Raw genomic sequence first — 26045 nt, forward strand, 5'->3', positions numbered from 1 at the left:
CCCCTCCACCGCCTCCGCCTCCTCCCAGAGGCCCCCCTGCCCCCTCCCCAGCCACAGCCGCAGCCCCAGCCCTCCCCGCAGCAGAGGCAGCCTCCCGCACCCCCAGGTACGGGCTCCGCTGGGCCGGGCGCGGTGGCGGCGGCCCCGCCGGGCGAGGAGGGCGGACGGGACCCCGAGGGCGCCGGGGAGGGATTGGCCAGGCGGCGAGGGGAGGCGGGCGGAGAAGATGGCGCCGCCGCCGGCCGCGGCGCCGAGCAGCGGCGCGTGCTGAGGCGAGCGGAGCCGGGCTGGGGCTGGGCAGGCAGCGGGGAGAGGCCGGGGGCTGGCGGCGGGGCCGGGATATGCGGCAGCGGCTGCTTCCTGTGCTGAGGCGGGCTCTGCTGGGCTCAGCGCGCCCCTGGGCCGCCCCGGCCTCCCGTTTTTTCCCTCAGTGCCGGCGGCGCAGCAGCTTTCCCGGGTACGGTGCGTGTGCGGCGGGGGCCGGGGCGGGCGGGCCGGGGCAGGCCCCCGTATCCCGGCACCGTGAGGTCGGAGGTCCGCTCCTGTGCCTCGCTGCGTCGCGTAAGAGGTGGCGGCGCGGCCGGTGGCGGGGGCACCTTGTGCGCCCAGGGGAGTGCCCGCCCTGCCCCGAGTGCGGCTTCACCGCCGGGGTCTGTGGGGAGCCAGGGGAGCTCGGCCCGCGGCCGCGGAAACGCGGGGCTGGCGGCGAAGCCCTCCGGAGGGAAGCGGGGGGGGAGCCGGGGGCGGCGGGCCCGCGTGTGCCGGGGAGGCCTGCGTCCTGTCCTGCCCGCCCCCGGCAGGGCCTGCCCGGGAGAGCCCGGTGTGCGGCGGGGCTGCCGCGCTCGTGTGTCTCCAGCTGCACCTCCGTTGACAAAGCGGGCTCGGTCATCAGCCGTACGGCTATGGCGCGGCTTTAGTTGCCCGGTGGGCTTGCTTTGTTGGTGTGTCGTCGTGTCCCCGTCCCCCGTCCCCCCCCCCCAAAAGAACAAAAACCCCAAACAACGGAATTTCCATGTTGCTTGACTTGCCATGTCTTTCTAAGCCATAAATATTTAAAAAATTGCTTACATTCTTTAAAAAGAAACTGCTATCAGAGTTACACAAAGTTGACGGGAGCAGCCTCTCCAGTTGGTGACGAGCTGTCTAGTACTGGCATTGTGTGGGTCTTGGCTTTGTGTGTGTGTGTTACCAGTTCCAGTAGAGACAGTAAGTAACCTCGATCGAGAGAGGAGCGGGCGGGAGGCTGGCATGGCTCACTTTAGGGGCAAATTAAACTGCGTAACAACTCGGCAAAGTTTTTTCAGGAAGGGAGCTGGGTAAAGGAAAGAGGCTAAGTTGTTTTCTTTCTTTCTTTAACACTGTATCTGTTATCTTAATAGCAAAACCTATATTTAACACTGCAAAACTAAGAGACGTCAAAAGTAGCATGTTTCGGGAGAAAAAAAGTGAGTTATGATGACTCATGCTGTCAATGCTTGTGTGTCAAAATTCGGATGCACCGTTACTGTTCGTAATTGCTATGTATGCTTTAGTACTGTAAAGGTAATCCACAATGTATGTTCGGAGCCAATGTTTTTCTCAGGCTGTAGTTTCTCCTGCTGGATTACTCCTCTTTAAGCATGTGAATATATGCAGTATTTGGACTTAATTTTATATATGTGAGTAGGCCTGTTGTGTTTTCATACTGCCTACAACCATGATTTAATCATCCGTTTAATTTTAATTGTGAATTAGGATTTACATAAATAATAATGAAATGAGAGCAGGCATAGTGCTTTCATGTGATGATTTTTTTTAAGATGGCAAACGTGATTTTAACGTGAAATTAAGATTTTTTTTCCATTACATGTTCCCTGTTTCCATTTCTGGTTTTTGTTCTTACTTTCACCTTTTTTTCAGCTTTAATTTTTTCTTCTCATATAATTTTTAACCTTCATCTGCACATCAGGTAGCAAGATCATTTCTCAGTTAGAACTTCTTATCTCCTCCTTTTCATCTCATGTACAGCATTGAAATTATCTATTCTAGTTGGGAAGTCCCTAGAAGGGTTCATGTTTGCATGCTTTTTTTGCTCACTCTCACCCTTCTGACTTCAGTCGCTTGTAAGGCTGTGGCTTAATCCCTTAGATGAAACAGTACCTTTGGGAATTTGATCAAACTGTCAAGGATATAACTTATTTTGTACATGAATACAAAAGCAGTTCCCTACCGTGTTAGGTCCAGAAGAAGAAAGAGAGCAGGGACAAAAAGTTCCTTACCTTTGGTGTTTCACTGAACTGGAAGGTGTTAGGCTTCTAGCTAGGGGTCATTGCAGGTTATTGTAGAAGTCATTTACTAAAAATACTATCATACCATTTGACAGATCACATGTTGGGTTGATATTTTTGATATATTAATTCTATTGTATTAGATGCTTTCATAATGATTTTGAGACATTGATCTTTTAACAAGACAGGAATCAAAAAGTTTGTAATAAAAATGTCTGTAGAGGAATTGATTTAATCAGTTTTGTGTCTAGTTATGTATTTGTATATGCATGGTCTGTCAATGAGCATCTTTATGTTCTCAGCTTTTATGATGTCTCTAAGTTGATATAATATGCTTATGAGGTAGCACTGTATATATGTAACAAGGTGATTTTTTTGGTGGAGTTTCTTTGAAAGTTACTTCACTATAGCTTTCTGTTTAGATCTGACATTCTGCAACTTGTTTTTAGAATGAGTCAGAACTATAGCTTGCCTGAAAAATTGAAATGGGAAAAAATGCTGTAAAGTTGAGAGTTTACTTAGAGCGTTAACAGTGGAACTAGAATTGAATTGTCCAAAATCATAAAAACTAAAATACAAAATAGGTAAACAGCCAGGATTTTCTTTGTTGAAACACACCGCTGACTCTTGTAAATTGCTCGTTGTTTTAGGTTATGGCAAAGCTCTAGTGTTAGATAAGCAATTGTTTTTAACGTGGGATTACAGTACTTTTCATGATTCAGAATCCTAAAGTTCTGTTTTTGTTGCTAGATCAGATTTTTCTTGCCAGTTCTCTCATCTTGCTGTGTATTTCTTGTTACGCAGTATAACTAAAGTTTTAGTTTCATCTTGTTTTTTTAATTCAGACCTCACAAGTTTTTCTTTTTGAGGGTATGAGACAGATGGTAGCATAAAGTGTTAAGTGAGTTGGCTTTACAGAGAGTCTCGGGCAATCTGATGTGCTACTTGCAGATAAAATGTATGAAATACACATCAAAATACAGTTAGAGGTCCCTCCTGTAGCATCCAGTTTGTTTCCTAGCGTGTGCAGGGCCATCCGCTAGACACCACTGCTGCACTGTGGTTGTGGACCAAGCCCTGCAGCTGTAAGTTTGTGGAGGAAAAATGTCAGGGAGGGAGGAAGAGAGAATGAGAACCACTGGCTTGCAAGTATTCAATGCAATTAATTGAATTAATGGGTACATTTCTGTAGAAAATGAGGAAAATATACTTTCAAGCAGTTGGTCATGTAATGCAGAAACTAGTCTTATCAGTCTTGTTCTTAGCATGCAGTTTGAGACTGATGAAAATAACGATGCAAGCCGAAATACTATGCCAGATTTGTGAAATCATTCTGAAGATGCTATATCATCATATCATCTAAAGAGTAAACCCCGATAATTTTACTTAAATTTAAAAAAGAACCAATCTTTCAAATAAAGAAAGGCTTCAAAACCCTTTTGGAATTTGCTTAATTTTAAGCAGTCTTGTAAAAAATTGAAGCAAAGTGCTAAGTGTCTTATATTTCTGGTGAACCTGGATAAAACTTGTTTACCCTTGGAGGGTGTGTTTTGATGAATTGTTTGGAGGAATTTTTGAAGAGAGAGGAGAAGTGAGGTGAAGTGATGTAGAAATTTTTAAAAAATTGTTATCCTTTATTGCTGCATCTGACATCAGATTGTATAAAAACCTGCTTTTTTTTGGATTTTTTTTTACACAGTGCTTTGGAAACTGTGGAATTGTCAAGTTAAGGAATGTAGTTTTAGGGCAGTAAATTAGCTTTATGGTGTCTTGATTGTATATCCCATCCTGTTTGACCAACACAAGACTGTTGAAAACACACATCCTTTTACTACTTGGACCAGTTACTCAGCTGGGGCCTGATCTTACATGTGAAGCTACCAGGGCCCTTGTTTTTGCCAAGTTCACACGTGGTATTGTCTCATTAATGCTACTGGTAATTCCTGTACACTGGTGTGTAGCACCAGTGTTTCTGCTGTCACGTTGGCAGTGAAACCTGTGGCAGACCAAGTTTTACTGCTGTGATCTAGAAGCTGTAGAAGCTGGACACTTCTGGGAATGAGAGGAAGGCAAGCATCTGCTCTGGCCACCATCATTAGGAGGGAATTTTCCAAGTCAGTTACAGACTTGGCAGAAAGCTGCAGACTGCAGTTCTGAAAATGCTTTAATTGTAGCAAGACTTCAGAATTTCTTCAAAATGAACTACATAACAAAACCTTATAAATATTCATCATCTTCAAACTTGCCTGATTTGGCATGATTAGTTGTTCTAAATAACTTGGTAGCACTGATTAAATCATTGTGGGTCTTTGTAGTTGGAGCTTTTGTGTATGAAGTAATATGCTGAATTCCTGATGAGTTTAAAAGTGATAAAACATGTTAACATTTTGAGCAGTTTATCTACTTATGCAGTCTATCTGCCTGTGTATGCAATCAGATTTATTTAAATCAGCATCAGGAATGTGTTGGGATCTTATACATTCTCTAGCTTCGTGACAAGTAAATTCACAGAATATCGATGCTTTATGGAAGTTGAATAATGTGAACTGTTTTCGTCTCTAAATATGTAGAAGAAGGATTGCTAGGTTTGTCTACTGATGAACCTGTAACCTGAAAGAGTTATGGATAGTCTCCTGAAGTATCCTTTATGGTAATGGTCACCTGAGTTGATTTAATTTGATTTGGGTTGGGTTGGGTTGGTTTTGGGGGTTTTTCTGAGATTACTCTTTCTCCACTCCATTTTTTTTTTTTTTATTATATTCTTGGTAACAGAACTTAGTAAAAAAATTTGTCTGATTTTAGGAAAAAACCTGTACTACCTACAGTTTAGTCTAAAAAATAATTTTTAATTATAGCATACAATTGAATCGAGAAGTTAAGAGAGGAGGTAGATTATTGGTTAACTTACTGGTAACATCACTGTTATACATACAAAGATGTCACAATGCCATCGAATTCTGCTGCTGTCGTGAGGAGAGGTAGGTGCAAGAGACAAAGAGGACAGGTGAAGACCTGTAGAAGAATGGGGATTTATTTTATTGTTGCAAAGCCACGGGCTTGCAACTGAAGAAGTTCATGGACTCCTCCAGAGTGCTCAATTCAGTGCTATCATCCCTGTAAGAGAGGTGAGAAAACTTTGGCTGGTAGTTCTGTAGCACCGGGCCTCGTGCCGAAGCACACAGCACTTCTTTCACTCCAGGCTTTGGCAGCTGAAGAAATCTTCATGTAAGTTACTAAGAACTGTAAACCAAGATGGATCAGTAAATAATATAGAGAAGACATTATCAATAGTAGCTCCCTTGCAGGACAGAGCAGAGAGAGGTTTTGGCTCGACAGAGGTTTCACTTCACTCTGGTAAATGGCAGGCAATTAAATTTGGAATTAAAAAAACCCTCAAACCTAAAAAGAAATGGATATAAATAAAACACAGAACTTGGAACAGTAGCAAAATGTGAGATTGAACATTACTGTGGTCTTTGTATAGTTTCAAAGACACAGTTAGGACTTCAATAACAATTGTATTGCAGGCAGCATAACTTATCAAGTGTATTCAAGACAGATGAAACATGAGTTGAAAACAAGAGCAATTCAGATCCTAGTATGTACAAGTGTAGACTTAAAGTGAGCATGTTGCAATACCCACAGGTGTGTCCATAGAAGTAATTTGGGTTCAGTTGCATAAAAGCTTCAAGCAAACCCCAAATTTTTAGACAACTGATATAAATAGAAAGCAAGCACCAAAATCTACTGAGCTGGTAACTGTTGCCACTCATCTGGTTACATCAAGCTGATAGTGTTTATGGCTGTTCATCTGCCTCAGACCTATGTACCAGCATCTGAGTTCAATATGTGCAGCCAATCCTGGCAAAAAAATGTTGAAAAGCACTTTGGAGTTTGTGCTTTGGGGGTCATATTTTTATTAGCTAGTTACATTCTTGCATTGAAGCAACCCTCAGGAGTTTCTGTTAATTGGTTTTCAAATATGGTCCTTTAATTGTTCAAACATTGAACTTAGGTTTGACTACACTGGCTAATTTTTAATTAAAGTAAGTTTACTAAAATAGCTTTGAAAGATTAAAATAGTTAGGCAGAATCATATATCACTTAAACCCACTTTGTAATACTCTGTTTGCAGGTGGAACCTGGCATCCCCAGAGAGCCTTGCCGGTTCCAAGGGACTGCCTGCCTGGAAATCATTACAAAAATGCGGCCTCAAAGAACAGAATATAATTTTACTTCAGAGTGCTATAGTTTAAAATTCAGCATCTGTTGTAACTGATACTTTTCTTCTACAAGTGAAGTAATTTTGATGAGGAGGAAGAACATTTAATATTTCCTAGTCACTGAATAGGGACACTGCTCTCAGTTGAAACATCCCTGTTCTTTTCTTTCTAGCTCTGTAATCTTGCCACCTGTAATTTTTGAGCCAGTGGAAGAGTTGCCACTGCCACAGTAATGCTTTGTATTTGTTCCCACTGTCTTTGCTTTATGGGGTGTTTCTCTGTTGCTTCTGTTCTGTGAAAATAGTAGGACAATATTTCTTTTAATGATGTTTTTGTTAGGATAGTAGCTCTGCAATAAGCATAGTATCTAGTTTGTGCATTAATTTCTTTGCTACTGACCATCAGCATTCAATGCTCACTGTAATGACAGCATAGCAAGTAGATATAGCACATGTACTTCAGGACAGCGTCTGAACGCAACTTTAAGAATTAAGCTACTTCTCAAAAAAATACAAGAAATATAGAATTCTTTCTGATTCCATTACTTTTTTTTTTCTTATGGCCAAAAGCAAAAAGTGATTTGTAGTGTTTTAGGATTCTTGTGTGAAAGAATGGAACATGGTATTGTTATAAAGCAATTGCACTTAGAGAACTTAAAAGTTGCACAGAAAAGGAATCACGTGAGGGAATGTTTAATATCTTACAGTTTACTCCTTAAGAAAAAGTCATTATATAAATACTTGTATCTTAAGTGAAACTTTCTTTTCTAGCTATTGCATTGTAGTAACATAGCACCAGGAAGAGTGGTACTTAAGCAGGAGACTATCGGTCTTTTGACGCGTTACCTTCCAGGAATGTTGCATAGTTGATCTGTTCTTGCTTTTATAGTTGATCTGCTCTTGCTTTTATACGAGTTGTCTGGTACTACAGTTTAGTTTGCAGGGAAATAATTGTGGGTTAATCATGCAGACCCTTTTGAAGTTGAAGAGAATGTTGTATTCACAATGCCCATTGAAATAACAATGAAGACAGAGATACAAGTTTAAGTCCTTGGTTTGAAGGCTTAATTACTGCCAAGCTGGAGGTAGCCTATGAAGGAGGCAGAAGTAGGGAATGATAATAGAATAAATGGAGGTGTACAGCTTCACAAGACATCAATTGAAATCTCATAAGATTTCACAGAAGTGGCATAATTTGATGAATCACATTGGAAAGATGAGTCATCTGAACAAAGAGTAAAGTTATGTGACTTGATGTGGTGTAGAAATAACAAGGAGATATCAGATGACAAGGAAATTGTGTAACGTTAAAAAGAAAACGAACTTGAGAGGTTTATAGTATATATGCATCTTATGATAAGCAACTAATATCTTAATGAGACAGAATGTTTTAGCTGAAAACCAAGTGATAAGTATTCTTTAGCAGAGGCGAAATCAGGAGATTCAGAGATCTGCTTGCTCTCCTACATACTTGTCAGCCCAATAGAATTGTGTGCAAGTGAAATACAATTAACAGCAGCTCCTGTTTCATAGTTTCATCTATGAAAAGTAGTATCTATTCTCACTTAATGAATTTTACACAGTATCTTAAGCTTAATAGAATATTTCTACTTAGGAGACTGAACTTTGAACAAGGAGGCATTTTTTAAATCATAAGCATGGATTATATCAATGTTGTTCATGCAGAGCAACATAGATGTTGCTGTACTTGGAGTATCTTTGATTTTGAATGGTGTCTGCATTTTTGCAGAGGAAGGAAGCCCATGGATATTCCAAGCCGGATTAGCCTGAGTGCAGGGTTAAACTAGTGGATAAATGACAGGTTTAAATGAGAGTGTAGACATTTAAATTTAAATTCAGCATTTCAGTTACTGTTTAGCGGTTATGTTTGACTGCACTTTCTTTTCAAGTTCATAGCGCGAGAACCATGCTTTACTAGTGGAAGTGTTTCTTTCTAAAATGCATTGAGCTGCACATTTTATAGAATCATGGAATCATTTAGGTTGGAAAAGACCTTTAAGATCATCCAGTCCAACCATCAACCATGCCCACTAAACCATGTTCTGAAGTGCCTTATCTATGCGCTTTTTGAATACCTCCAGGGATGGTGACTCAACCACTTTCCTGGGCAGCCTGTTCCAATACCTGACAACCCTTTCAGTAAAGAAATTTTTCCTAATATCCAACCTAAACCTCCCCTGCCACAACTTGAGGCCATTTCCTCTTGTCCTATCTCCAGCCACCTGACAGAAGAGACCAGCACCCACCTCACTACAACCTCCTTTCAGGTTTCAACTTTTTTAAAGTTACTTTATATTGTTTATGTCTCTTGCTTAGAGACATTCAGATTCTGATTATTCATTGATGCTTTCTGTACTTGGCTTCTATTTTTTTAATTTGAATTATAATTCCTGTTTGTAATTTTGCTTTCTTTCATATAAGGGTGTGTTCTAACTTAAGTCTATTTAAAAGTTCCAAAGTAATCCTTTTACTTCTTTCAAAAGTATTCAATGATCTAATGCTTACTTTACTGCTTTTTTTTTTTTTTTTTTTTTTTTTTTTTTTTTTTTTTTACAATATTACCTTCTCCAGTTTACATATTTATCTCCTTCCTCAAGCATAAATCCAGTCTTAGACAAACTCACCCTGCTACAGGTAAAGTCTTAATTTTCTGTTTGTGAAACACTTGTTTTTCACTGATTCTGCTGTAGACATTACGTTCATAAACTTTCTATCCTTAACATGCTGTGAATAATGAGCTCTTTATCAGCCTTGTTATAATATATAACACCAACACTGATGACTGTGCATCTGCTGGCTTCAAGTTGGCTGTTTTTATATCATAGAATCACATGAATAAATGGGAAGGAGATAATCCAGAGGGACAGTAGCTCGCAGAACTGCTTCCCATTTTGAGAATGATACAGTATTTTAGGAAGGAGATTTTATTAGCTAACTCCCTTTTTCATTTGTAATTTTAAACTGTAAATAAAATATATAATCAGATTTTGTTTTCTGAAGTTTTTTGTTGTGTATATGGTAACATTGAGTATACAGTTGATTTGCTAGCTGGAGAGTTATTTAAAATGTCATCATTGAAGACCTGAAACAATAAGTATGTTGAGAACTGTGCAGTCCTTGATGTTCCACATCCTATGCAGTCTTAAAGCTTATACCTAGTCTTAAAACTTGGATGAAGTTCCTTGAACCATACAACCTGAAAAGGGAAAAGTAAACACTGTGAAACACCTTGTTATTTATGTGATACTGACAGGACCACACAAAATTTCTCATGCCTCTGTGTATGTGTTGTGGTGGGGAGTTAGACTTGGATCTGGTTTTCTTTGTAAGTGAAATTAGTTCAGCAATGACTAATGAAGTTCATGTAGTAAGTTACTTGGCAATATGGCAAGCAGCATTTCACCACAGGAAAAAATTGAGTTTGGTTGGTATTTGTCCTGGTTTCGTCTGCAATACAGTTAATTTTCTTCCTAGTAGCTGGTATAGTGTTACATCTTGGATTCAGTATGAGAAGAATATTGATAACACACTGATGTTTTCAGTTGTTGCTAAGTAGTGTTTAGACTAAGTCAAGGATTGTTCAGCTTCTCATGCCCAGCCAGCAAGAAGGCTGGAGGGGCACAAGAAGTTGGGAGGGGACACAGCCAGGGCACCTGACCCAAACTGGCCAAAGGGGTATTCCATACCATGTGACATCATGCCCAGTATATAAACTGGGGGGAGTTGGCCAGCGGGGGGATTGCTGCTCGGGAACTAATTGGGCATCGGTCAGTGAGTGGTGAGCAGTTGCATTGTGCATCACTTGTTTTATATATTCCAATCCTTTTATTATTATTATTATTGTCATTTTATTATTGTTATTATTATCATTATTAGTTTCTTCCTTTCTGTTCTATTAAAGTGTTCTTATCTCAGCCCAAGAGTTTTACCTTTTTTCTTCTGATTCTCTCCCCCATCCCACTGGGTGGGAGGGAAGTGAGTGAGCAGCTGCGTGGTGCTTAGTTGCTGGCTGGGGTTAAACCATGACAGTATTCTATATTAACAGACCCCATTCTAAAACCCTCCCTGTAAAACAGGGTTAGAATTCAGTGGCTGTTACATACAGTAATACACCACGTGATTGGCTCAGAGCGTAGCTATCTGATTCCCCTTTTCTGGGGTTTGCTTTTGTGTGTGTGTGGTCTGTTTGGGTTTTTTTTGTGTTGGTGGTGTTTTTGTTTGGTTTTTTTTTTAACATGCAGCCAAGTGGTTCCACTCTGCCTCCCCAAACACCCAAGTCTGAATGTCTCACCTTTTCACTTGACATTTAAAAAAAAATGGAATAACCAGAGTTTATAATTTCAGAATCACGCTTAGTTTCTTAGCATTTCAAAATTGTCCCATTAAAGAAGCATGTCTCATAGCATGTCTGTTAAACTAACAGTAGAAGTTTAAACATGTGAGACAGTCTGTTCCTGTTTATGACAGCAGTTCTGCAGTGTGTTTGTATTTTTATCACAACATTGTAAATGGTGTAACCCTTTCTTGCTTGAGTGTACAAATCCAGTTGTTTATTAGTAAAATTTTGTTTATCCAACAATTGCAAAGTTACAACATTCATACTATAACCATGAATTCAGACACATGAAATACTTTCCTGAAGCCTAAATGTATACTTGACATAGCAAAGTATGCTTAATTTTGTTTAATTTTTATCATAAGTGAAAAAGGGGATGGTATTTCTTTACTAAGTTATTTTTTTTTTAATTACCATTAGTATGAAACTTGAGACATTCAATAGTGATCTAGAGTTTTATCATGTTCTTTGGTCTTCTGTGGGTTTTTTTTGTTTTGTTTTAACAGCAGTATCTCTCGGGTTCTGAACTATACTTTTAGGCTAGTTCTATGAGTTTTGCACAGAACTAAATTTCTTGCTGTCACTATTGCCCAGTATTCTCGAACATAATATTAAAATATTAGCAGTAAGTAAAAATAAGTAAGTGAAAGTAAAAGTAAAAAAAGTAAAAATTATTTTAAGTAAAAATAGTAAGTGAAATTTCTTTTTTCTTTAAGGTTTCAGAAAGACACAAACAACAAAATGAACAATCCAGCTATTAAGAGAATAACAAATGAAATTATCAAATCGCCTGAGGATAAACGAGAATATCGTGGACTGGAATTGGCAAATGGCATTAAAGCTCTTCTCATTAGTGACCCCACCACAGATAAGTCTTCAGCAGCGCTTGATGTGCACATAGGTATTTAAAGCATGTTGTATTCATTACGACATTAATAAAAATGCTTTAAGATTTGGTATCTAATTGCAAATAAAATGACAGGAGAGGTATCCGGTTGGCAGCCTAGCCTTTTATTGTAATTTAGAGTTTGTTTAATTCTTTGACACATCAGGTTGAAAATTATTAGTGCTAATTAAATTCTCTTATTGTACTCTGTGTTTACTCAAGTGTAGCTCAGTCAGTAGAAAGACTTCTTCTAACCATTAAGTTTTGTGTTATGAAAGATCTTTTGTAAGCAGAAAAGGGGCGGGTGTGAGTGCAATTATTTCAGACAGCTCCATTTGTCATGTCATACTTTTTTTTTTTTCATGTTAAGTTGTTGATGTCTAGAGGTGAGAAAATGCTGTAGTGCTGGAGGAGTTGGAGAGGCATTCCCTAACTCCAATGATGCTTAAGTGTCCTAACAGAAATACTGGAAATAGAAAGGGAAGGTGGTTACTTTGACTCTTTGGAATAATGGAAACCTTTTCTTATATCTGAGGTATTTCTTAAGCTTGTGTAGTTTCTCAGTTGCTTGGAAAGTATGACGCACATATACATTACCTAAGCATCCTTACTCATTACCTAAGCATCCTCTTGCCATGTTTGTAGTTGGGAGCTCTTGCTGCTATTGGTGTTAGGACAGAAGTAGTAAAGTAACTTTGAAAACTTCTGGCCTTTTTTTATTATGGAGATGGCTGTCACAAATCATTATCTAGTTCAGAGGATCCCAAATGTGGTTTTGTTAGGTACTATGACAGTAATAGCCAGTCATCCAGTTCCTGCACATGTACTGGAGGAGATGTATCTGTTGCTTTCATCTCTACTCTCCTATTGCGCATTGTTGCACACTCCAAAGCAGGACCACTGGACTCAAACTTCCATGTTTCTGGCTTCCATTCTTGCACATAATTATTGTCTTTTAATCTTTCTGCCTTCACACCTCCTAGCTGGTCATCAATAGCTGCTTGTGTTCAGGCAATTACAGGTTATCGCTCGTCCTATAAACCACAGGATAAATACCTCCTTAATTGTGGTTGGCAATTGCTGCCTTTTAACACAGTGCAGTTATTAAAGTCAAGGTATAGAAGTCAGAACATTGTGATCTGCTGGGTCTTTACAGATTATGAGTCAAGGTATTGAATTGAAAAATTGTCTCTATAAGGCAATGCAGGCTGATCTGGAGAGGCAATTTGAGACACTAATTGGTTCAGTTACTCATTCTAAATTTTTTTTTTTTTTAAGATTTGGTTTAGTTGACGATAGCTGCACAACTGTCTACTTGCATCAACAGAATTTATATAATTGCCAGAAGGAAACATACTGTAATATAAAACACTTTAAAAGATTTAACATTTTAGTATTACTTTTTATGAATGGTTACATGAAATTTTTCTTCCTGCAGGATCCTTGTCTGATCCCCCCAACATTGCTGGGCTTAGTCATTTTTGTGAGCATATGCTGTTCCTGGGAACCAAGAAATATCCAAAAGAGAATGAGTATAGCCAATTTCTTAGTGAGCATGCTGGGAGCTCAAATGCTTTCACGAGTGGAGAACATACCAACTATTACTTTGATGTGTCACATGAACATCTAGAAGGTGCACTAGACAGGTAAACACTTTTTTTTTATATTTCATTTTTTGTTATATAAGTGCTATTTGCAATTGTGTAAAAGTTTTTTTGATAATCATTATGATATTAAAGAAAGAGTTGAGAGCATTATCTTTTGTTAAAAATGATACCAGATTTTTTTCAGTTCAAAAGTTTTGCTCAGATTTTTTCAGCTAGCAGATTTCTTAACTGAGGCAGAATTTTTGACGTTCAAAAGTTGTGTTTACACTGAATATTTTTGGAAAGGTGGGGCACAGAATATGATCATGAACTTTTGCGTTATGCAAATACTCTGATTGTATAATGAAATACTATGCTTCCCATAGGATCCTTATTTCATTGATAGCAAAAGAAAGATGAAGTCTAGAAATACATTAGGATGCCTTTAGTAAAAGGAACTCACTGAAATCTCTGCCTTTTGTGGGAGGGGACAGAAATTGAAAGGTGCGTAGTCAGTGAGGTAAAGAGTGAATTTTCCCTTTGGATTTTCCCTGGATGTCTGAAAAGACTGATTTGATTTGTGAGATTAAGAACCTCTTGCAGCTAAACTTCAAAACAGTAGAAATTCTGAGTGTATGAATTATGATGCAAGGTCCTTGATCCTTGTAGTACCTTATACGATGAATATGTTATCTGTGTTTATAGATAAAGAAATTGAGAAATACAGTGAATCAGTGTCAAAACTGTTACAGAATTTATAAGTTCTGCATTAAAAAAATAATATATTCAGCTGTTTTCAGGAGGTACCAAGCTTCATACTTTTCTGTTACCATTTATGTACAGTACTCTTGAATTAAAATTTTTCTGTTTAGATTTGCCCAGTTTTTCCTGTGTCCTTTGTTTGATGAAAGCTGCAAAGACAGGGAAGTGAATGCTGTTGATTCTGAGCATGAGAAGAATCTGATGAATGATGCCTGGAGGTTGTTTCAGTTGGAGAAGGCTACTGGAAACCCCAATCATCCCTTCAGTAAATTTGGAACAGGTTTGTCAGAATATAATTATCCATCCATTTGAGTTGTGTAACATACATAGCATTATTGTTTATATAAAATTGTTGAAGACAGATTGAAACAATTCCCTTTTTTTCCTCTCCATACATGTTTATCATGGTGCTTTATCACATTTTCCACATCATAGCCCAAACAGAGCTAGACAAAAACATAGGAAACAGAGTGATCCAAGACTTGCAGTACAGTGATGAAGCATCCTTTATGATTCTGATAATTACTGCAGTGAATGCTGTTTTCCAGTTACTGGATTTGTCATAATTTGGTCCTGTTAAGTCTTTGTGCATAACAAAGTGAATGAACTGTGTTTAAATTGTTTAGCCACATGCTCTTTTTGCTAACTAGCATTGCATTAGGACTAGATGGCAGTGACTAGGTCAAATCAGATCAGCAGAGTAAGAATATAAAAACAAAATCTTAAGCATAAAACACAACAATAGTAGCTGGACAGATAAAACGGTTTTGGAGAAATCCCAATCTTATGGCTGTAGGTTTTTTTCAGGCTTTATTATTCACAGAATGCTTCATAACAATTTAAACACCCCAAAACCTCAATTTAAAAAGCATTAAAGTAAGATACCATAGTTGTGGTCAAAACCACAAATGTTTGATGCTTTGGCAGAAGTTTAAATTTTTTTTTTTTCATAGAAGTTATTTTCTACATGAATTTATTTTTGAAACCGTTAAAAGCAACAGGGCTATTAATTCATGCACTGCACTGTTTAATCCTTGAGCATGAATGTGTTTTGTGTCTGGGTCAGTTTGCTGGATGAATAGTTGATGCAAATATTTGGTGCAGTAGGATGATAGGAGGGCAGATAATGGGCTTTAAGGACTGGTTTCTTCCTCTGTCTCAAGAAAGAGAAGAATATTTTTGCACCTGTTGATGGAGGGCATAGTTGAGGGGCTGGTAGCCAGCTGCTGCAAGAGCATGTATTGCTCTGTTTACCAATAGAGAGGCTGTCTGAAACAGGGAAACTATAACCGCATTCTTCAAACAGGTAAATTTGAAAATAAAGTCTTGGGAACTACATATTGATAAGCAGGCAAGCATCCGAATTACATTCTGTAATCTCTGTTATTGAAGAGATCATTTATTTTTTATGTAGCACTCAGAAAACATAAGCAGAAGTTGCAGAAATAGTTTTCTACAATTTAAGAAGGTTTTATAGCTGACACGTGAAAAGTTTTCATGGGGAGAATACCCAAAATGTGCTCAAATTCAATAGCAATAGCCATACTCAGCTGTTCTTAGATTAGGCTCTGATTCTGAGATTAAATTATAGCCCATAGCCTTCCTGTAGATCTGATTTTGCAGAAGTAAAGCCCAGCTTTGATGGTTTTTATTTACCCAAAGAGATAACAACAGTAATACTGTTTTCATGACAATTGCAGTTGGCATCCTTCTTATTGTTTCCTTTTGACCAGCTGAGATGATGTTAGTCTAGCAGAACACGGGAACGACTCCATTTGATGCTTCAGGTCATTCCCTGTTGCTGTGCAGCCTGTTTTGCCAGGAAACCTTCTATTACTCTTTGTCTGTCCAGAGAAACAAATGCACCTTAATCTTCCAGTTTTCTTGTTAGCATGTGCATTTTGTCCCCAGATACCCTTCACCCATCTTTCTGAGTGAATGCCTATGATGGTAATTCTTCTCCGTCAGTACCCTCAGTAGTGTCAAGTACTTTCCCAGGCACTTCTGCACTGTCTGGTGTCCATTTTCCTACATCTACAAGGTGTCTTCTGATTGTTGCCTCTTAATGTACTTCAGTACTGTAACAGCACAGTTAATGAGCTAAAGCTTTATGTTATGTTATTTCATTTTATTTTAACCTCTGTATTGATTCTGTGGCAATAAACACAGTGGGGTATCTAAAACTTCTGCATTTCATTTGTCTCCCAATGGTGATGAATATAGACAAAATCTTTTAAACATAATTACCTAATTATCCTTTTTGGGTGTCACTAAGAATCCTTACTTTTACTCACTTGTGAACTTTGAAAATTAAAGCAATATATTGCTTCAGGCAGCCTCTCTATGATGTTGACTGTTGCACTTGTAATTAGACTTGTATCTAATCACCAAACATCTGGACAATATACTTGTCTTATTTATGTATCTAACTTTACCTCATTGATTTGTATTAACTTATATCTGTGATTATAGGATTTATGCACTGGGCATATATGCGTAGCAGGCATGCTTTCCTCTCCCAGTCTTTTCTCTCTTGCTGTTTTTCTGATAAACACATAAGTCAACTTTTCTGCTACATTTTGTTGCCTTATTTTTCCTTCTCATCCCTTGTTCTCTTCTGTACCTGGTCTGACTGTGGCTTGAGGGAGCTACTGATCTCAAAGTTAACAGATAGAGTATTAGTTTGCAGTTCTGCTCTGTAGATTCTGTTGACTGTTTTGTGTGTCCATGTAGTAATGGGAAGTGGAGTTGATTAAAATCCAGTGTGCTCTTTGTAGACTAATTTTGCTGTTGTTTCAAGTTCTTACCTTTACCAAACAGGAGTTCTGATTTGACTATAAATGCGGAGTATATCTTTAGAGTAAGTTATTGAAAGCTTGATGTTGATGTAAAGATTGCACTAATTAACAGAAGGATAACCTAATGGAGAAAGTTTGGTATCTTCTGCTTATGGGCTTATTCAAAAAGAGTTGTAGTTCTCTTCCTCTCTAGTCCTGTTCCGCTATTGCAGCTACAGCGCAGCTGTTTGTGAAGCAGAAGCTGAACAGTCACAATTTACAAATCATGTTTGTAAACTAGTAATTATTTATTTCATTTAATAGTCTATAATTTGCGGCACACAATGCCACAGATAATTTCACACAGTGGTTCCTATGACAGGAGTGTGTATATGGGAGTAAAACCTACTCCAGATGTACCAAAGGAAAACCTTTTCCTCCTTCTGAATTAGAGCCTGGGCTTACTTGCATTGCTTTGAAATAACCCATTCAAATAAAAAAGATTAATTTGGAAGACTAAAACATCTTCAGTTCTTTAGGAACGTGCAGATTGAGAGTGGAAGTATTTATTGTCTCTGATAAGCTGAGACAGTATCGATCCAGTTACTTATTATGGATTGTAATTATTTTTAAAATTACTATCCATCTGGAGGAAAGCAGATTTATTAATTGATATTTTTCTTTTTGATTTCTAAATTCATAAACATCAAATATTGTTAACTTTTTTTTTTAATGTTACAGGAAACAAACTCACTCTGGAAACCAGACCAACCAAAGAAGGAATAGATGTAAGACAAGAACTATTGAAGTTCCATTCTACTTATTATTCATCAAATTTAATGGCTATTTGTGTCTTAGGAAGAGGTAAGTTTTGTTCTGTTGGTTGAGTAAGACTCTACATGTATTTATGTTTGAAGAAAATGAAGTATATGCAAGTGTCTGAAAATCTATGGAAAGGAAAAAAGTAAAACTTGTACAGACTGACCAAATATAATTTTATGTTTAGTGAAGTCTCCAAAGCAACTTGCAATGTATACATTTATGTGTTTATAAGCTTACAATAGAAAAAATAAGCTGAAAATTTTAAATCCATTATTAAGTTACCAGTTGTTGTCATTGTATATTTGTCTTATGAAGACTGACACCTGTCTGGTTTCAGGTTGGGAGGGCTTTTGATACTGTTTTCATGTTTTAGACTTACACTTCCACTACAAAAATTTCTGTATTATCAAAGGATAAACCTAACCTAACATTTAGATAAAAAGGCTTTACTTCAGTGTCCTTCTGAATTAACTTAACAGAGGTTCCAGCTGCTTAAAATCTTCCACAGTCAAGATGATATTTTACATAGGTTTACTAAAAGCTTAATAATAGTGTGTTCAAAACTGTTTGCTTTTTGAAAATATGCTGGCAGACTGTTATTTGTATGGTGTTTTACAATAATGCTCCAATGGTGAGTATGAATGGAATAAAATTCATTAGCAAAGTGAAATCTTCCTTTACAGCTATTGGTTTACAGAATGCTGAGTATGAAGCTGATTAACAAAATGTACCTGTTTAATTTCAATCATAGCATATTTGAGCATGAATTGTTTTTTCTTGTAGATTTTTAAAGTGGGCAAACACAGTGAGGATTATGCTTCTTAACTGAATCCAAATTTTGTGCATACACTTACTACTGGATCAGTTCCAGGCTCCCTAATTCCTTTCAATTCAATTTATTATTGTATGTCACCTGCTGTAACATCACATATTGATTAGACTGTGGTGAAAGGTTGTTGGTTTTTTTTTCACCGTTGCAAGCTGAATGTTAAAATGTATTAGATTTTTTTTTTTATTGTCTTAAAGGTGGGGTATCAGATGTGTTACTAGTAGGTGTGCAGGTAATACCACTAGGGCTTAATGTATGTCATGTGAAAATGCCTTGCTTATTCTCCTTGTAGCAGTGGAAACTTTCTGCAAGTAAACAATGTAATAGTGATGAAGACAACTTGTAAATATTTTTCAATATTGTAAATTTATTTTTATTGCTATTTGAAAGAGGTGCTTCCCCCTTCTCAGTTTTGTTTTCTTCTCTTTATTTTACCTGAGGAAAAAAAAAATCCTTTATTATCTTTGAAAATATTTATTTATTAATTGAAGGTAAATAGATATTAATCAGAGTTTAAAACAATTGAATTGAAATTCTCTTCCTCATTTAACAGCTCTGTTTTCAAGGTTTCCAGGCATCTTTTTTTCTTTAACTAATTCTTTACTGGACAGGCAATATTCCAGGACAGACAAGATCTGCATTTCAAATATCAATAAAATGTAGAAAATACTTAAAATCTGTTACCTTTCAAACATTTTTGCAATTTGCACGTATGTATTTTTTTTTACTACAAAATACAAAAATTATTCTTGTTAAAATCCTGAATTTAGGTGGTTTCACTAGTCATTTTCCACAGTTGAATTCTTTCAGTGTGAGTTGCCCTTGTAAATAACTCAATATTTAGAAAACTTAGGAGCCTTTGAAACATTGATCTTTGGGATTTTTCCTTTCCATCTTATAAAATAAATAAATTTTTGAAAGGTAACTCTCAGGTTTTTTGTTAGTCTGTTTGTATACAAAATGCTGTACAAGTACCCTTATTTGTCATATATAAGTAGTTGTCACCGTAATAGTGAGGTGCTATTTGGACAAAAGTTGCATCTCATTTTCCCTGAAAAGACACGTACCTTTTCTCACTCTGTTATTTGTTCAGGCAGGAGAATTATGCAATTGCTTTCCAGAAGGCTTTATATTAATGACTGATTTGGCTATTTGAGGGCTTGCCTCTAGCATCAAATTTGAAAAATTACAAGTTCCACATTCTTCCTGATTTTTTTTTTTAATTTGTTTTCAGGGAGCTCTGCCCATAAAAAGCAAACTGCAGAAAACAAACCTTGTTAGCATTATTCCATAAATTCCTTGCTGAAATACCTTGCTACAAATGTAGCAGTACTACTATTTAATGCATAAACAAACAGTTAGAAATTCTATAACATAAAAATATGTTGAGTTGCACACTGCAAGTCCCCCATGATCTCTCTACTCTTCTGCATTCTGAAATAAATGGATGTCTAAAGCTATGTGCAGCCTAGTAAGTCTCTGATTTTCCAACCACTTTATGTATGTAATATAAAACAAAATAAAAATATATGTCACTAAAAAGTGGTGAGGGAGTCAGAATATAATTTCTCTAGTAAATAGTAATAAATATTCAAAAGTTTGATAAAATAATAAAATTCATTTTTTTTTATCTTATCAAAAGCAAAATTCACTGAGTAATCATAGAACAGTTTTAGTGCAGCAGTTCACATGTAGACTTTTTAACAGAAACTTTTTCATTAAGAATCACACTGGCAACTGGAAATCTGTCCTAAAGAAAACCCTTACTGTAGTTGTAAAGCTTAAATGAATGTGTATTTTGCTGATGTGGATAAAAAGTAGTGGTCTTTAATAAAATTACATGCAGTTCACAAAATTGTATTATACAGTGACCCATCTTGGTTTGCATTTTTTTTTTCTTCCCCTGCACGATTCTCTCAGTGTAGTGTAGGAGCATGCATATGTTGGGCAGGAAAGATTCCACTTTCTAAATCTAACTGGGATTGTTTTGACTAACAATGTGATTGCTTTTTAAAATCTTTCAAGGATTAAGGTTGTACTTTGAGACATCCAAGATGCCCATTTTTTTCTTCAACATCCACCCTTGAAAGGCATGTGCTAAAAAACTTGATGGATGAGTCTTTCTTATTCTCACTTTGAGATGTGCTCCAAAATGCCTTTCTTTAAGCAGATAGGTATTTTGAAGGCAGTATTTCAACATAACAATATAGGTCAATTTAGGTGAATTCATGCACAACATCAAATTCTTTCCTCAAATGGTCTTCCTCTTGTTTTATGAAGAGTACTAGAATCATGGACTGAAACTAGAATGGATGTAAAAGTAGAAGTGCTTAAACAGGTCACAGACGTGTGTGAAATTTTGGGGTGCTGAGGACAGATGACCCTGGCTCACAGTGTATGTGAAGTACTGGAGGTGAGCTGAGGCTGAAGAAAATCCAAGTTTTGGCAAAGATACTTTCACTCTGGAAAATTTGCAGCTGTAATTGTATGTCCCTTAAGCTTTTTGTGGAATGTTTATTTTTGTAAATGTTCAATATCTGATGTGTCTTTTCTTCAGTTCCAGCTTAGATTCATCAGTAAAATTTAAAGATGTTTTTTCTACTTACAGGATTTATTTTGATCATGGTTGAAGCCTTCCTCTAATACGCATGATGCTTATAGTTCAAAACTTAGGTGTTAATATAGATTTCCTTTCTGAAGTTAATAATCATCATACAATTAAAACTACTTTTCTGTGTAATTCATGTGTCCCCCCAAAGAATATACAAAATCCAAATCTGCCAGAATCTTCAGATAATTATTAAGTTTTTCTAATTTTTTTTATTCTAGAATCCTTGGATGAGCTGACTTGCTTAGTGGTAAAGTTATTTTCAGAAGTAGAGAATAAAAATGTCCCTATACCAGAGTTTCCTGAACATCCTTTCCAAGAAGAACATCTCCGGGTATGTATAGAGATACATCTTCCATTAGGAGTGTATACCTTAAATGATATTTTTTATGTCTCAGTAATACATTGTGCACTTCACTACTTCTGTATTAGTGTCCCTGTCAAGTTCTATATTTCTTTTTTAATTTTCCACCCACCTTTCCATGCCGAGTACAGCATAGTTTTATATAGTTTATATTAAAGGTTGTATATTTGATTGCAGCTGTAAGCAATGGAGAGATATTGCTCTTTTAGTTTGCATCATGAATGGCTAAACTGTTGTTCTAAGTTTTACATACCTTTACTTTTGAGATTTTGTTGATATATTTGTAATAAAATGTGTGTGTGTGAGGGGAACACGATATGTGCTCCTGAGATGAATAAAATAGAGTTCCCTTGTGTTTATGGATCTCCTTGTTTATTTTCGCCTTCAGCAACTTTACAAAGTGGTGCCCATTAAGGACATTAGAAATCTTTATGTCACATTTCCTATACCAGATCTTCAGAAGTATTATAAATCAAACCCTGGCCATTACCTTGGTCATCTGATTGGGCATGAAGGCCCGGGGAGTCTTTTATCAGAGCTTAAAGCCAAAGGTAAGTCATTTGAAGGTAAAGAATTAAAAAGTAATTTATTACACAATTTTTTAAAGCTTAGCTACGTTTCACTTAAAATGACATCTGTATGTTAAATTTAAAGCCCCCCAACCATTTGAGTAATTTGAGTTGTAAGTCATTTTGTGCTTTATTTTTGTTTCTGTGGTGGGGAAAGATAAATAAATAACAGGCACTCTGACTACTGAAGCTATTATTTCTTGCACTCCCCTTTACCTACACCTGTTTAGAGAATTATATGAACTTTGACATAATGATCTTGTCTCTATTCTGTCACTGACTTAGAGACTACTGTCAGGTCCCTCAATGTCTGGAAGACTGGGTAGCATAAATTGTTACAGATTTGTTTATGTAATATATTTTCTTTTTTATTTTATAGGATGGGTAAATACTCTTGTTGGAGGACAGAAGGAGGGTGCTAGAGGTTTCATGTTTTTCATCATTAATGTGGATTTGACAGAGGAGGGACTTTGTAAGTGAAGTACTATGTCTGCATTCCATGTTATTCCTGATCTGGTGGGTTTGTGTTTGTGTCCAAAGAGACTAATTGTGAAAGCCAATTTATTTTAATTAACTGACTATTCTTATGTGTTTAGATCCTCTCAGTATGCTAACACACTTCATCTAACATAAAAAACCATCTTATCTGAGGTTATGTTAAAGCATTTCATTAAATATTTTAAAGTAGATTTCTTTATAAGGAAAGCTGTTAATGCCTTTTTGTGCTACTTAATCATACTATTTACACCCAAGTTAAATTATATTATAAATCAATATATTAACATAAGACATGTTCAGTGCAGTTCTCAGAATTAGCTGGGGATTTACACACTTATCTTAAACATGTTTTTCTCAGATATGAATTTAACTTTGCCAGTAGGATTGCATGTGTACTTAAATATCTTGATGTATCAGGGAGTAATTAAAAATAAAACCTTACATATCTGTGTTCATCAGAATTTTTTCTTTGTGCAGAACTGAGTGAATTACTAAGCAAGTATTTTTTCTTTCCAGTGCACGTTGAAGATATTATTTTGCACATGTTTCAATATATTCAAAAACTACGTACTGAAGGACCTCAAGAATGGGTTTTCCAAGAGTGCAAGGTACAGTGATTGATACATGACATGTGGTGATTGTATTTTTACAAATTTTTGGATTATAAGTAGAAACAAGATTCCTTGGCTGTGGAAATAGCCTTTAATAATCGCATGGTAATTAAGTTTATTAATTTTAGATGTGCAACATGACACAAATGACAAGTACATTCAGAATATATTGTCTTAATGTAGATGTGAAATGCTCTTATAGAACTGTGAGCTGACATTTTATGATAACATAATGGAGGTGAAGGAAGAAGTATCTTACTCTGTCTTCAAGGATTTTGCATAACCTTCCTTAGTCTTCACTGGAGGTGGAGCCGGGGGGAAGCATTTGCTGTGAGGGGTAACACTGAATTGGAAATTGAAATGGCTGTTTTTCTACCCCTCTCTTCTTTCATGTGTCAAATTGTATAGTTGAGATTGTAAAGGCAGTAGGACATTTAATCTGCTGTTTCTTGTCTCTCCTTTTGGAGAGGTGAACTAAAACTTTTCATGGAGTACTTTGGCTGTATGCTTCAGCCTTTGCTGAACTGTTCATGCTTCTTCTAAGTCTGTATGGTTCTGTGTGCACAGAGCAAAAATGTAAAGTATCCTATTAGAATTAAATAGTACTGCACTTCTCAATGACTGTGAAATAAAACTAGTTTTGTTTATATATATATAGTCTCGTTGGTTCACTACAAATACTTTGGTAAAGATTTCTTGTTCCATCTTGGCTTTATTTGGTGAAAACGGTTGTTGAGTTTCTTCTGTCTAAGAGTAGAAATTCTGCAGATGCGTTAACTTTGTTTCTTGCATTTTGACACCGTATACCTGTAAAAGAAGTCTCTTTACCCTCTGCTAAAAGTCCCAATGGAATTGTTTTACTGTCATTGTAAGCAAACACAAGATTTGAAAGAGGTAGTTCCATCCTCCCATCTCATCCTTGTGTTGTTCCCTTGCTCCTCTTGTATCAGTCCTGGCATTCCTGAGGCTGTGAGGTGAGTCAGAAGAGCTGGCAAACTAGTTTGAAAAGATTCTTTTTTTGAGTTTATTTTCAGCTGAATTGTTGAATTAACCAGACTCTCTGCGTGGTTTCACGGAAGGATGGACGGTGCTTTTCATTGGCTTTATAGTCTTAGATCTCTTTAATTCACCCTTGCCATTCTATTCTAAGAATGATGTGTTCTACTTCTGTGGCTAAGACGGCATAAAGAAAAACACTTTTTTCTGTTTCTAAACTTACCTTTTGGCTTCCTGAACAAAAGGAACAAAAAAGGAAGAGGGAAAGGCTTCAGTTCATTAACATACCATGAAGATTGCACTGGAACACTATGCATTGGTTGTATCAAAGTTAGTCTGTTTACAGATTATCAGGAAATTTAAATATATGACCCATGGGCCAGATCTCTTACTACAAATAGGACTTACAAGACTTGTATAACACTTCACATTGTGAGACTATCCAAAATTGCTTGTGAGTTTTGTGCAGCTTGAATATTAATGAAAACTTTTGTGTTAGGTACCTAACTAATGTAAAATGGATACAACAAAACTCCTTCCTTTTCTTAGGTTATAAAAAGGAAATAAGTAGCCAATAATTATTCTTAAAATAGTCTCTAATGTATGCTTTTCAACCCTTCCTACATTGTTTCCTAGGATCTAAATGCTGTGGCATTCAGATTTAAAGATAAAGAACGACCACGAGGTTACACGTCAAAGCTTGGAGGAATGTTGCATGTAAGTGTCTGTGTGTGGTTGGTTGGTTGGTTTGTTTGGTTTTTTTACAGTATAGTAATAATTACGCAGTGTGTTTCATTATACTCTTAATAAATACAGGTATTTGCAAAGGTCCTTTGCACTTCTTGAGCTTAGGAAGCTAATATCACGCTGCATAGATCTTAGTCTTGGCAGTCAGTAAGTCACATTTCCTTCACTCTCTACCATTTTATACTTCTATACTTGCTAGAACTGATTTTACAGTAACTGGAGTTGCTATTTGATCTGTTTCAGTGTTTCTTAAGACATATGTACCTTGTCATTCTGTGTCTACCTGATAGCTAAATGTTCTCTAGGGAAATATTAGAGAAATAATATTTTATCACAAACACAAGCACTATGTTTCTAAATGCTTCCATAGTTAACAATGTTAAAATACTGCAGTAAGCAGAAATGTTCATATTAAGATAGCAAATCAGAAATGTTTGACTCTACTAATGTGATTATATATTGGTACTGAAAGAATTATCATGTAGCTTATACTTAGTCTTTATACTTCTTGGAAAATCCAGTTTCCACATATTGCACTAAAGGAAGATTTAGGTGGTTTTTGTCTAGTGAAAGTTATGCAACTTTTATACGTTGCAGCCATTCTCCATTGCACAGCTAATGTCTACATCTATTCAGAGACATTTTTGGTTTCTTTGCAGGAATTCCTGTTAATACTCCTACACTTTTAATTTGTAAAGTCTAAAATAATGATTTTCAATTTTAGAATTGTCTTTCTGTTACTAAAAAGCATTAGACCTAACTGAAAACATTTAAATGGATATTTAAAGGAGCTCCTATTTGGGATGCTGTCTCTTGCCTTTTGTTCTGTCAAATGCCTAAAAACTCTAACAAATGGACCTCTAACTTCTGAAACAGTCTTTCAGTGGTCTGTATTTGTTGGATCATTCCCAATAACAATTGCTGTTTCCAAAAAATCAGGGCAGGAAGTTGCCGGGAGTGTTCCAAAGAGCAGGGTATTGATTTAGGACTTTTTTTTTTTTTTTTCCACTGCTTTTCTTTTGCTGTGCTTTGCAGTGTGAATGGTAATTCTGATTCTGCTGTTAGTTGCTTAAACACTAATCGTAAACTAACTTTTCTAGTTCTTTTTATTGCCTCTGAGTCATACTAAGTTTATGCTTTGAAT

General features: G+C 36.8%; 1 protein-coding gene across 5 annotated transcripts in view; it reads left to right on the forward strand.

Moving 5' to 3' along the window:
• Window positions 1-26045, forward strand: part of IDE (insulin degrading enzyme) — a 99467-nt gene continuing 73422 nt past the window's right edge. Inside the window, exons 1-10 of one of the 5 annotated variants that reach the window (XM_075026093.1) lie at window positions 1-106; window positions 11563-11747; window positions 13171-13378; window positions 14191-14360; window positions 17599-17721; window positions 21338-21450; window positions 21869-22031; window positions 22429-22521; window positions 23064-23155; window positions 24791-24871. In XM_075026093.1, the coding sequence (XP_074882194.1) occupies window positions 11588-11747; window positions 13171-13378; window positions 14191-14360; window positions 17599-17721; window positions 21338-21450; window positions 21869-22031; window positions 22429-22521; window positions 23064-23155; window positions 24791-24871 (1203 nt within the window). In that variant the 5' untranslated portion in view covers window positions 1-106; window positions 11563-11587. Of the gene's footprint in view, window positions 107-219; window positions 458-9123; window positions 9145-11562; window positions 11748-13170; window positions 13379-14190; window positions 14361-17598; window positions 17722-21337; window positions 21451-21868; window positions 22032-22428; window positions 22522-23063; window positions 23156-24790; window positions 24872-26045 lie in introns of those variants that run through there. The other 4 variants (XM_075026091.1, XM_075026092.1, XM_075026090.1 and 1 more) reach the window with 4 other exon arrangements.

The sequence above is a fragment of the Buteo buteo genome, chromosome 4, assembly GCF_964188355.1.
Source record: "Buteo buteo chromosome 4, bButBut1.hap1.1, whole genome shotgun sequence".
NCBI lineage: Eukaryota > Metazoa > Chordata > Aves > Accipitriformes > Accipitridae > Buteo > Buteo buteo.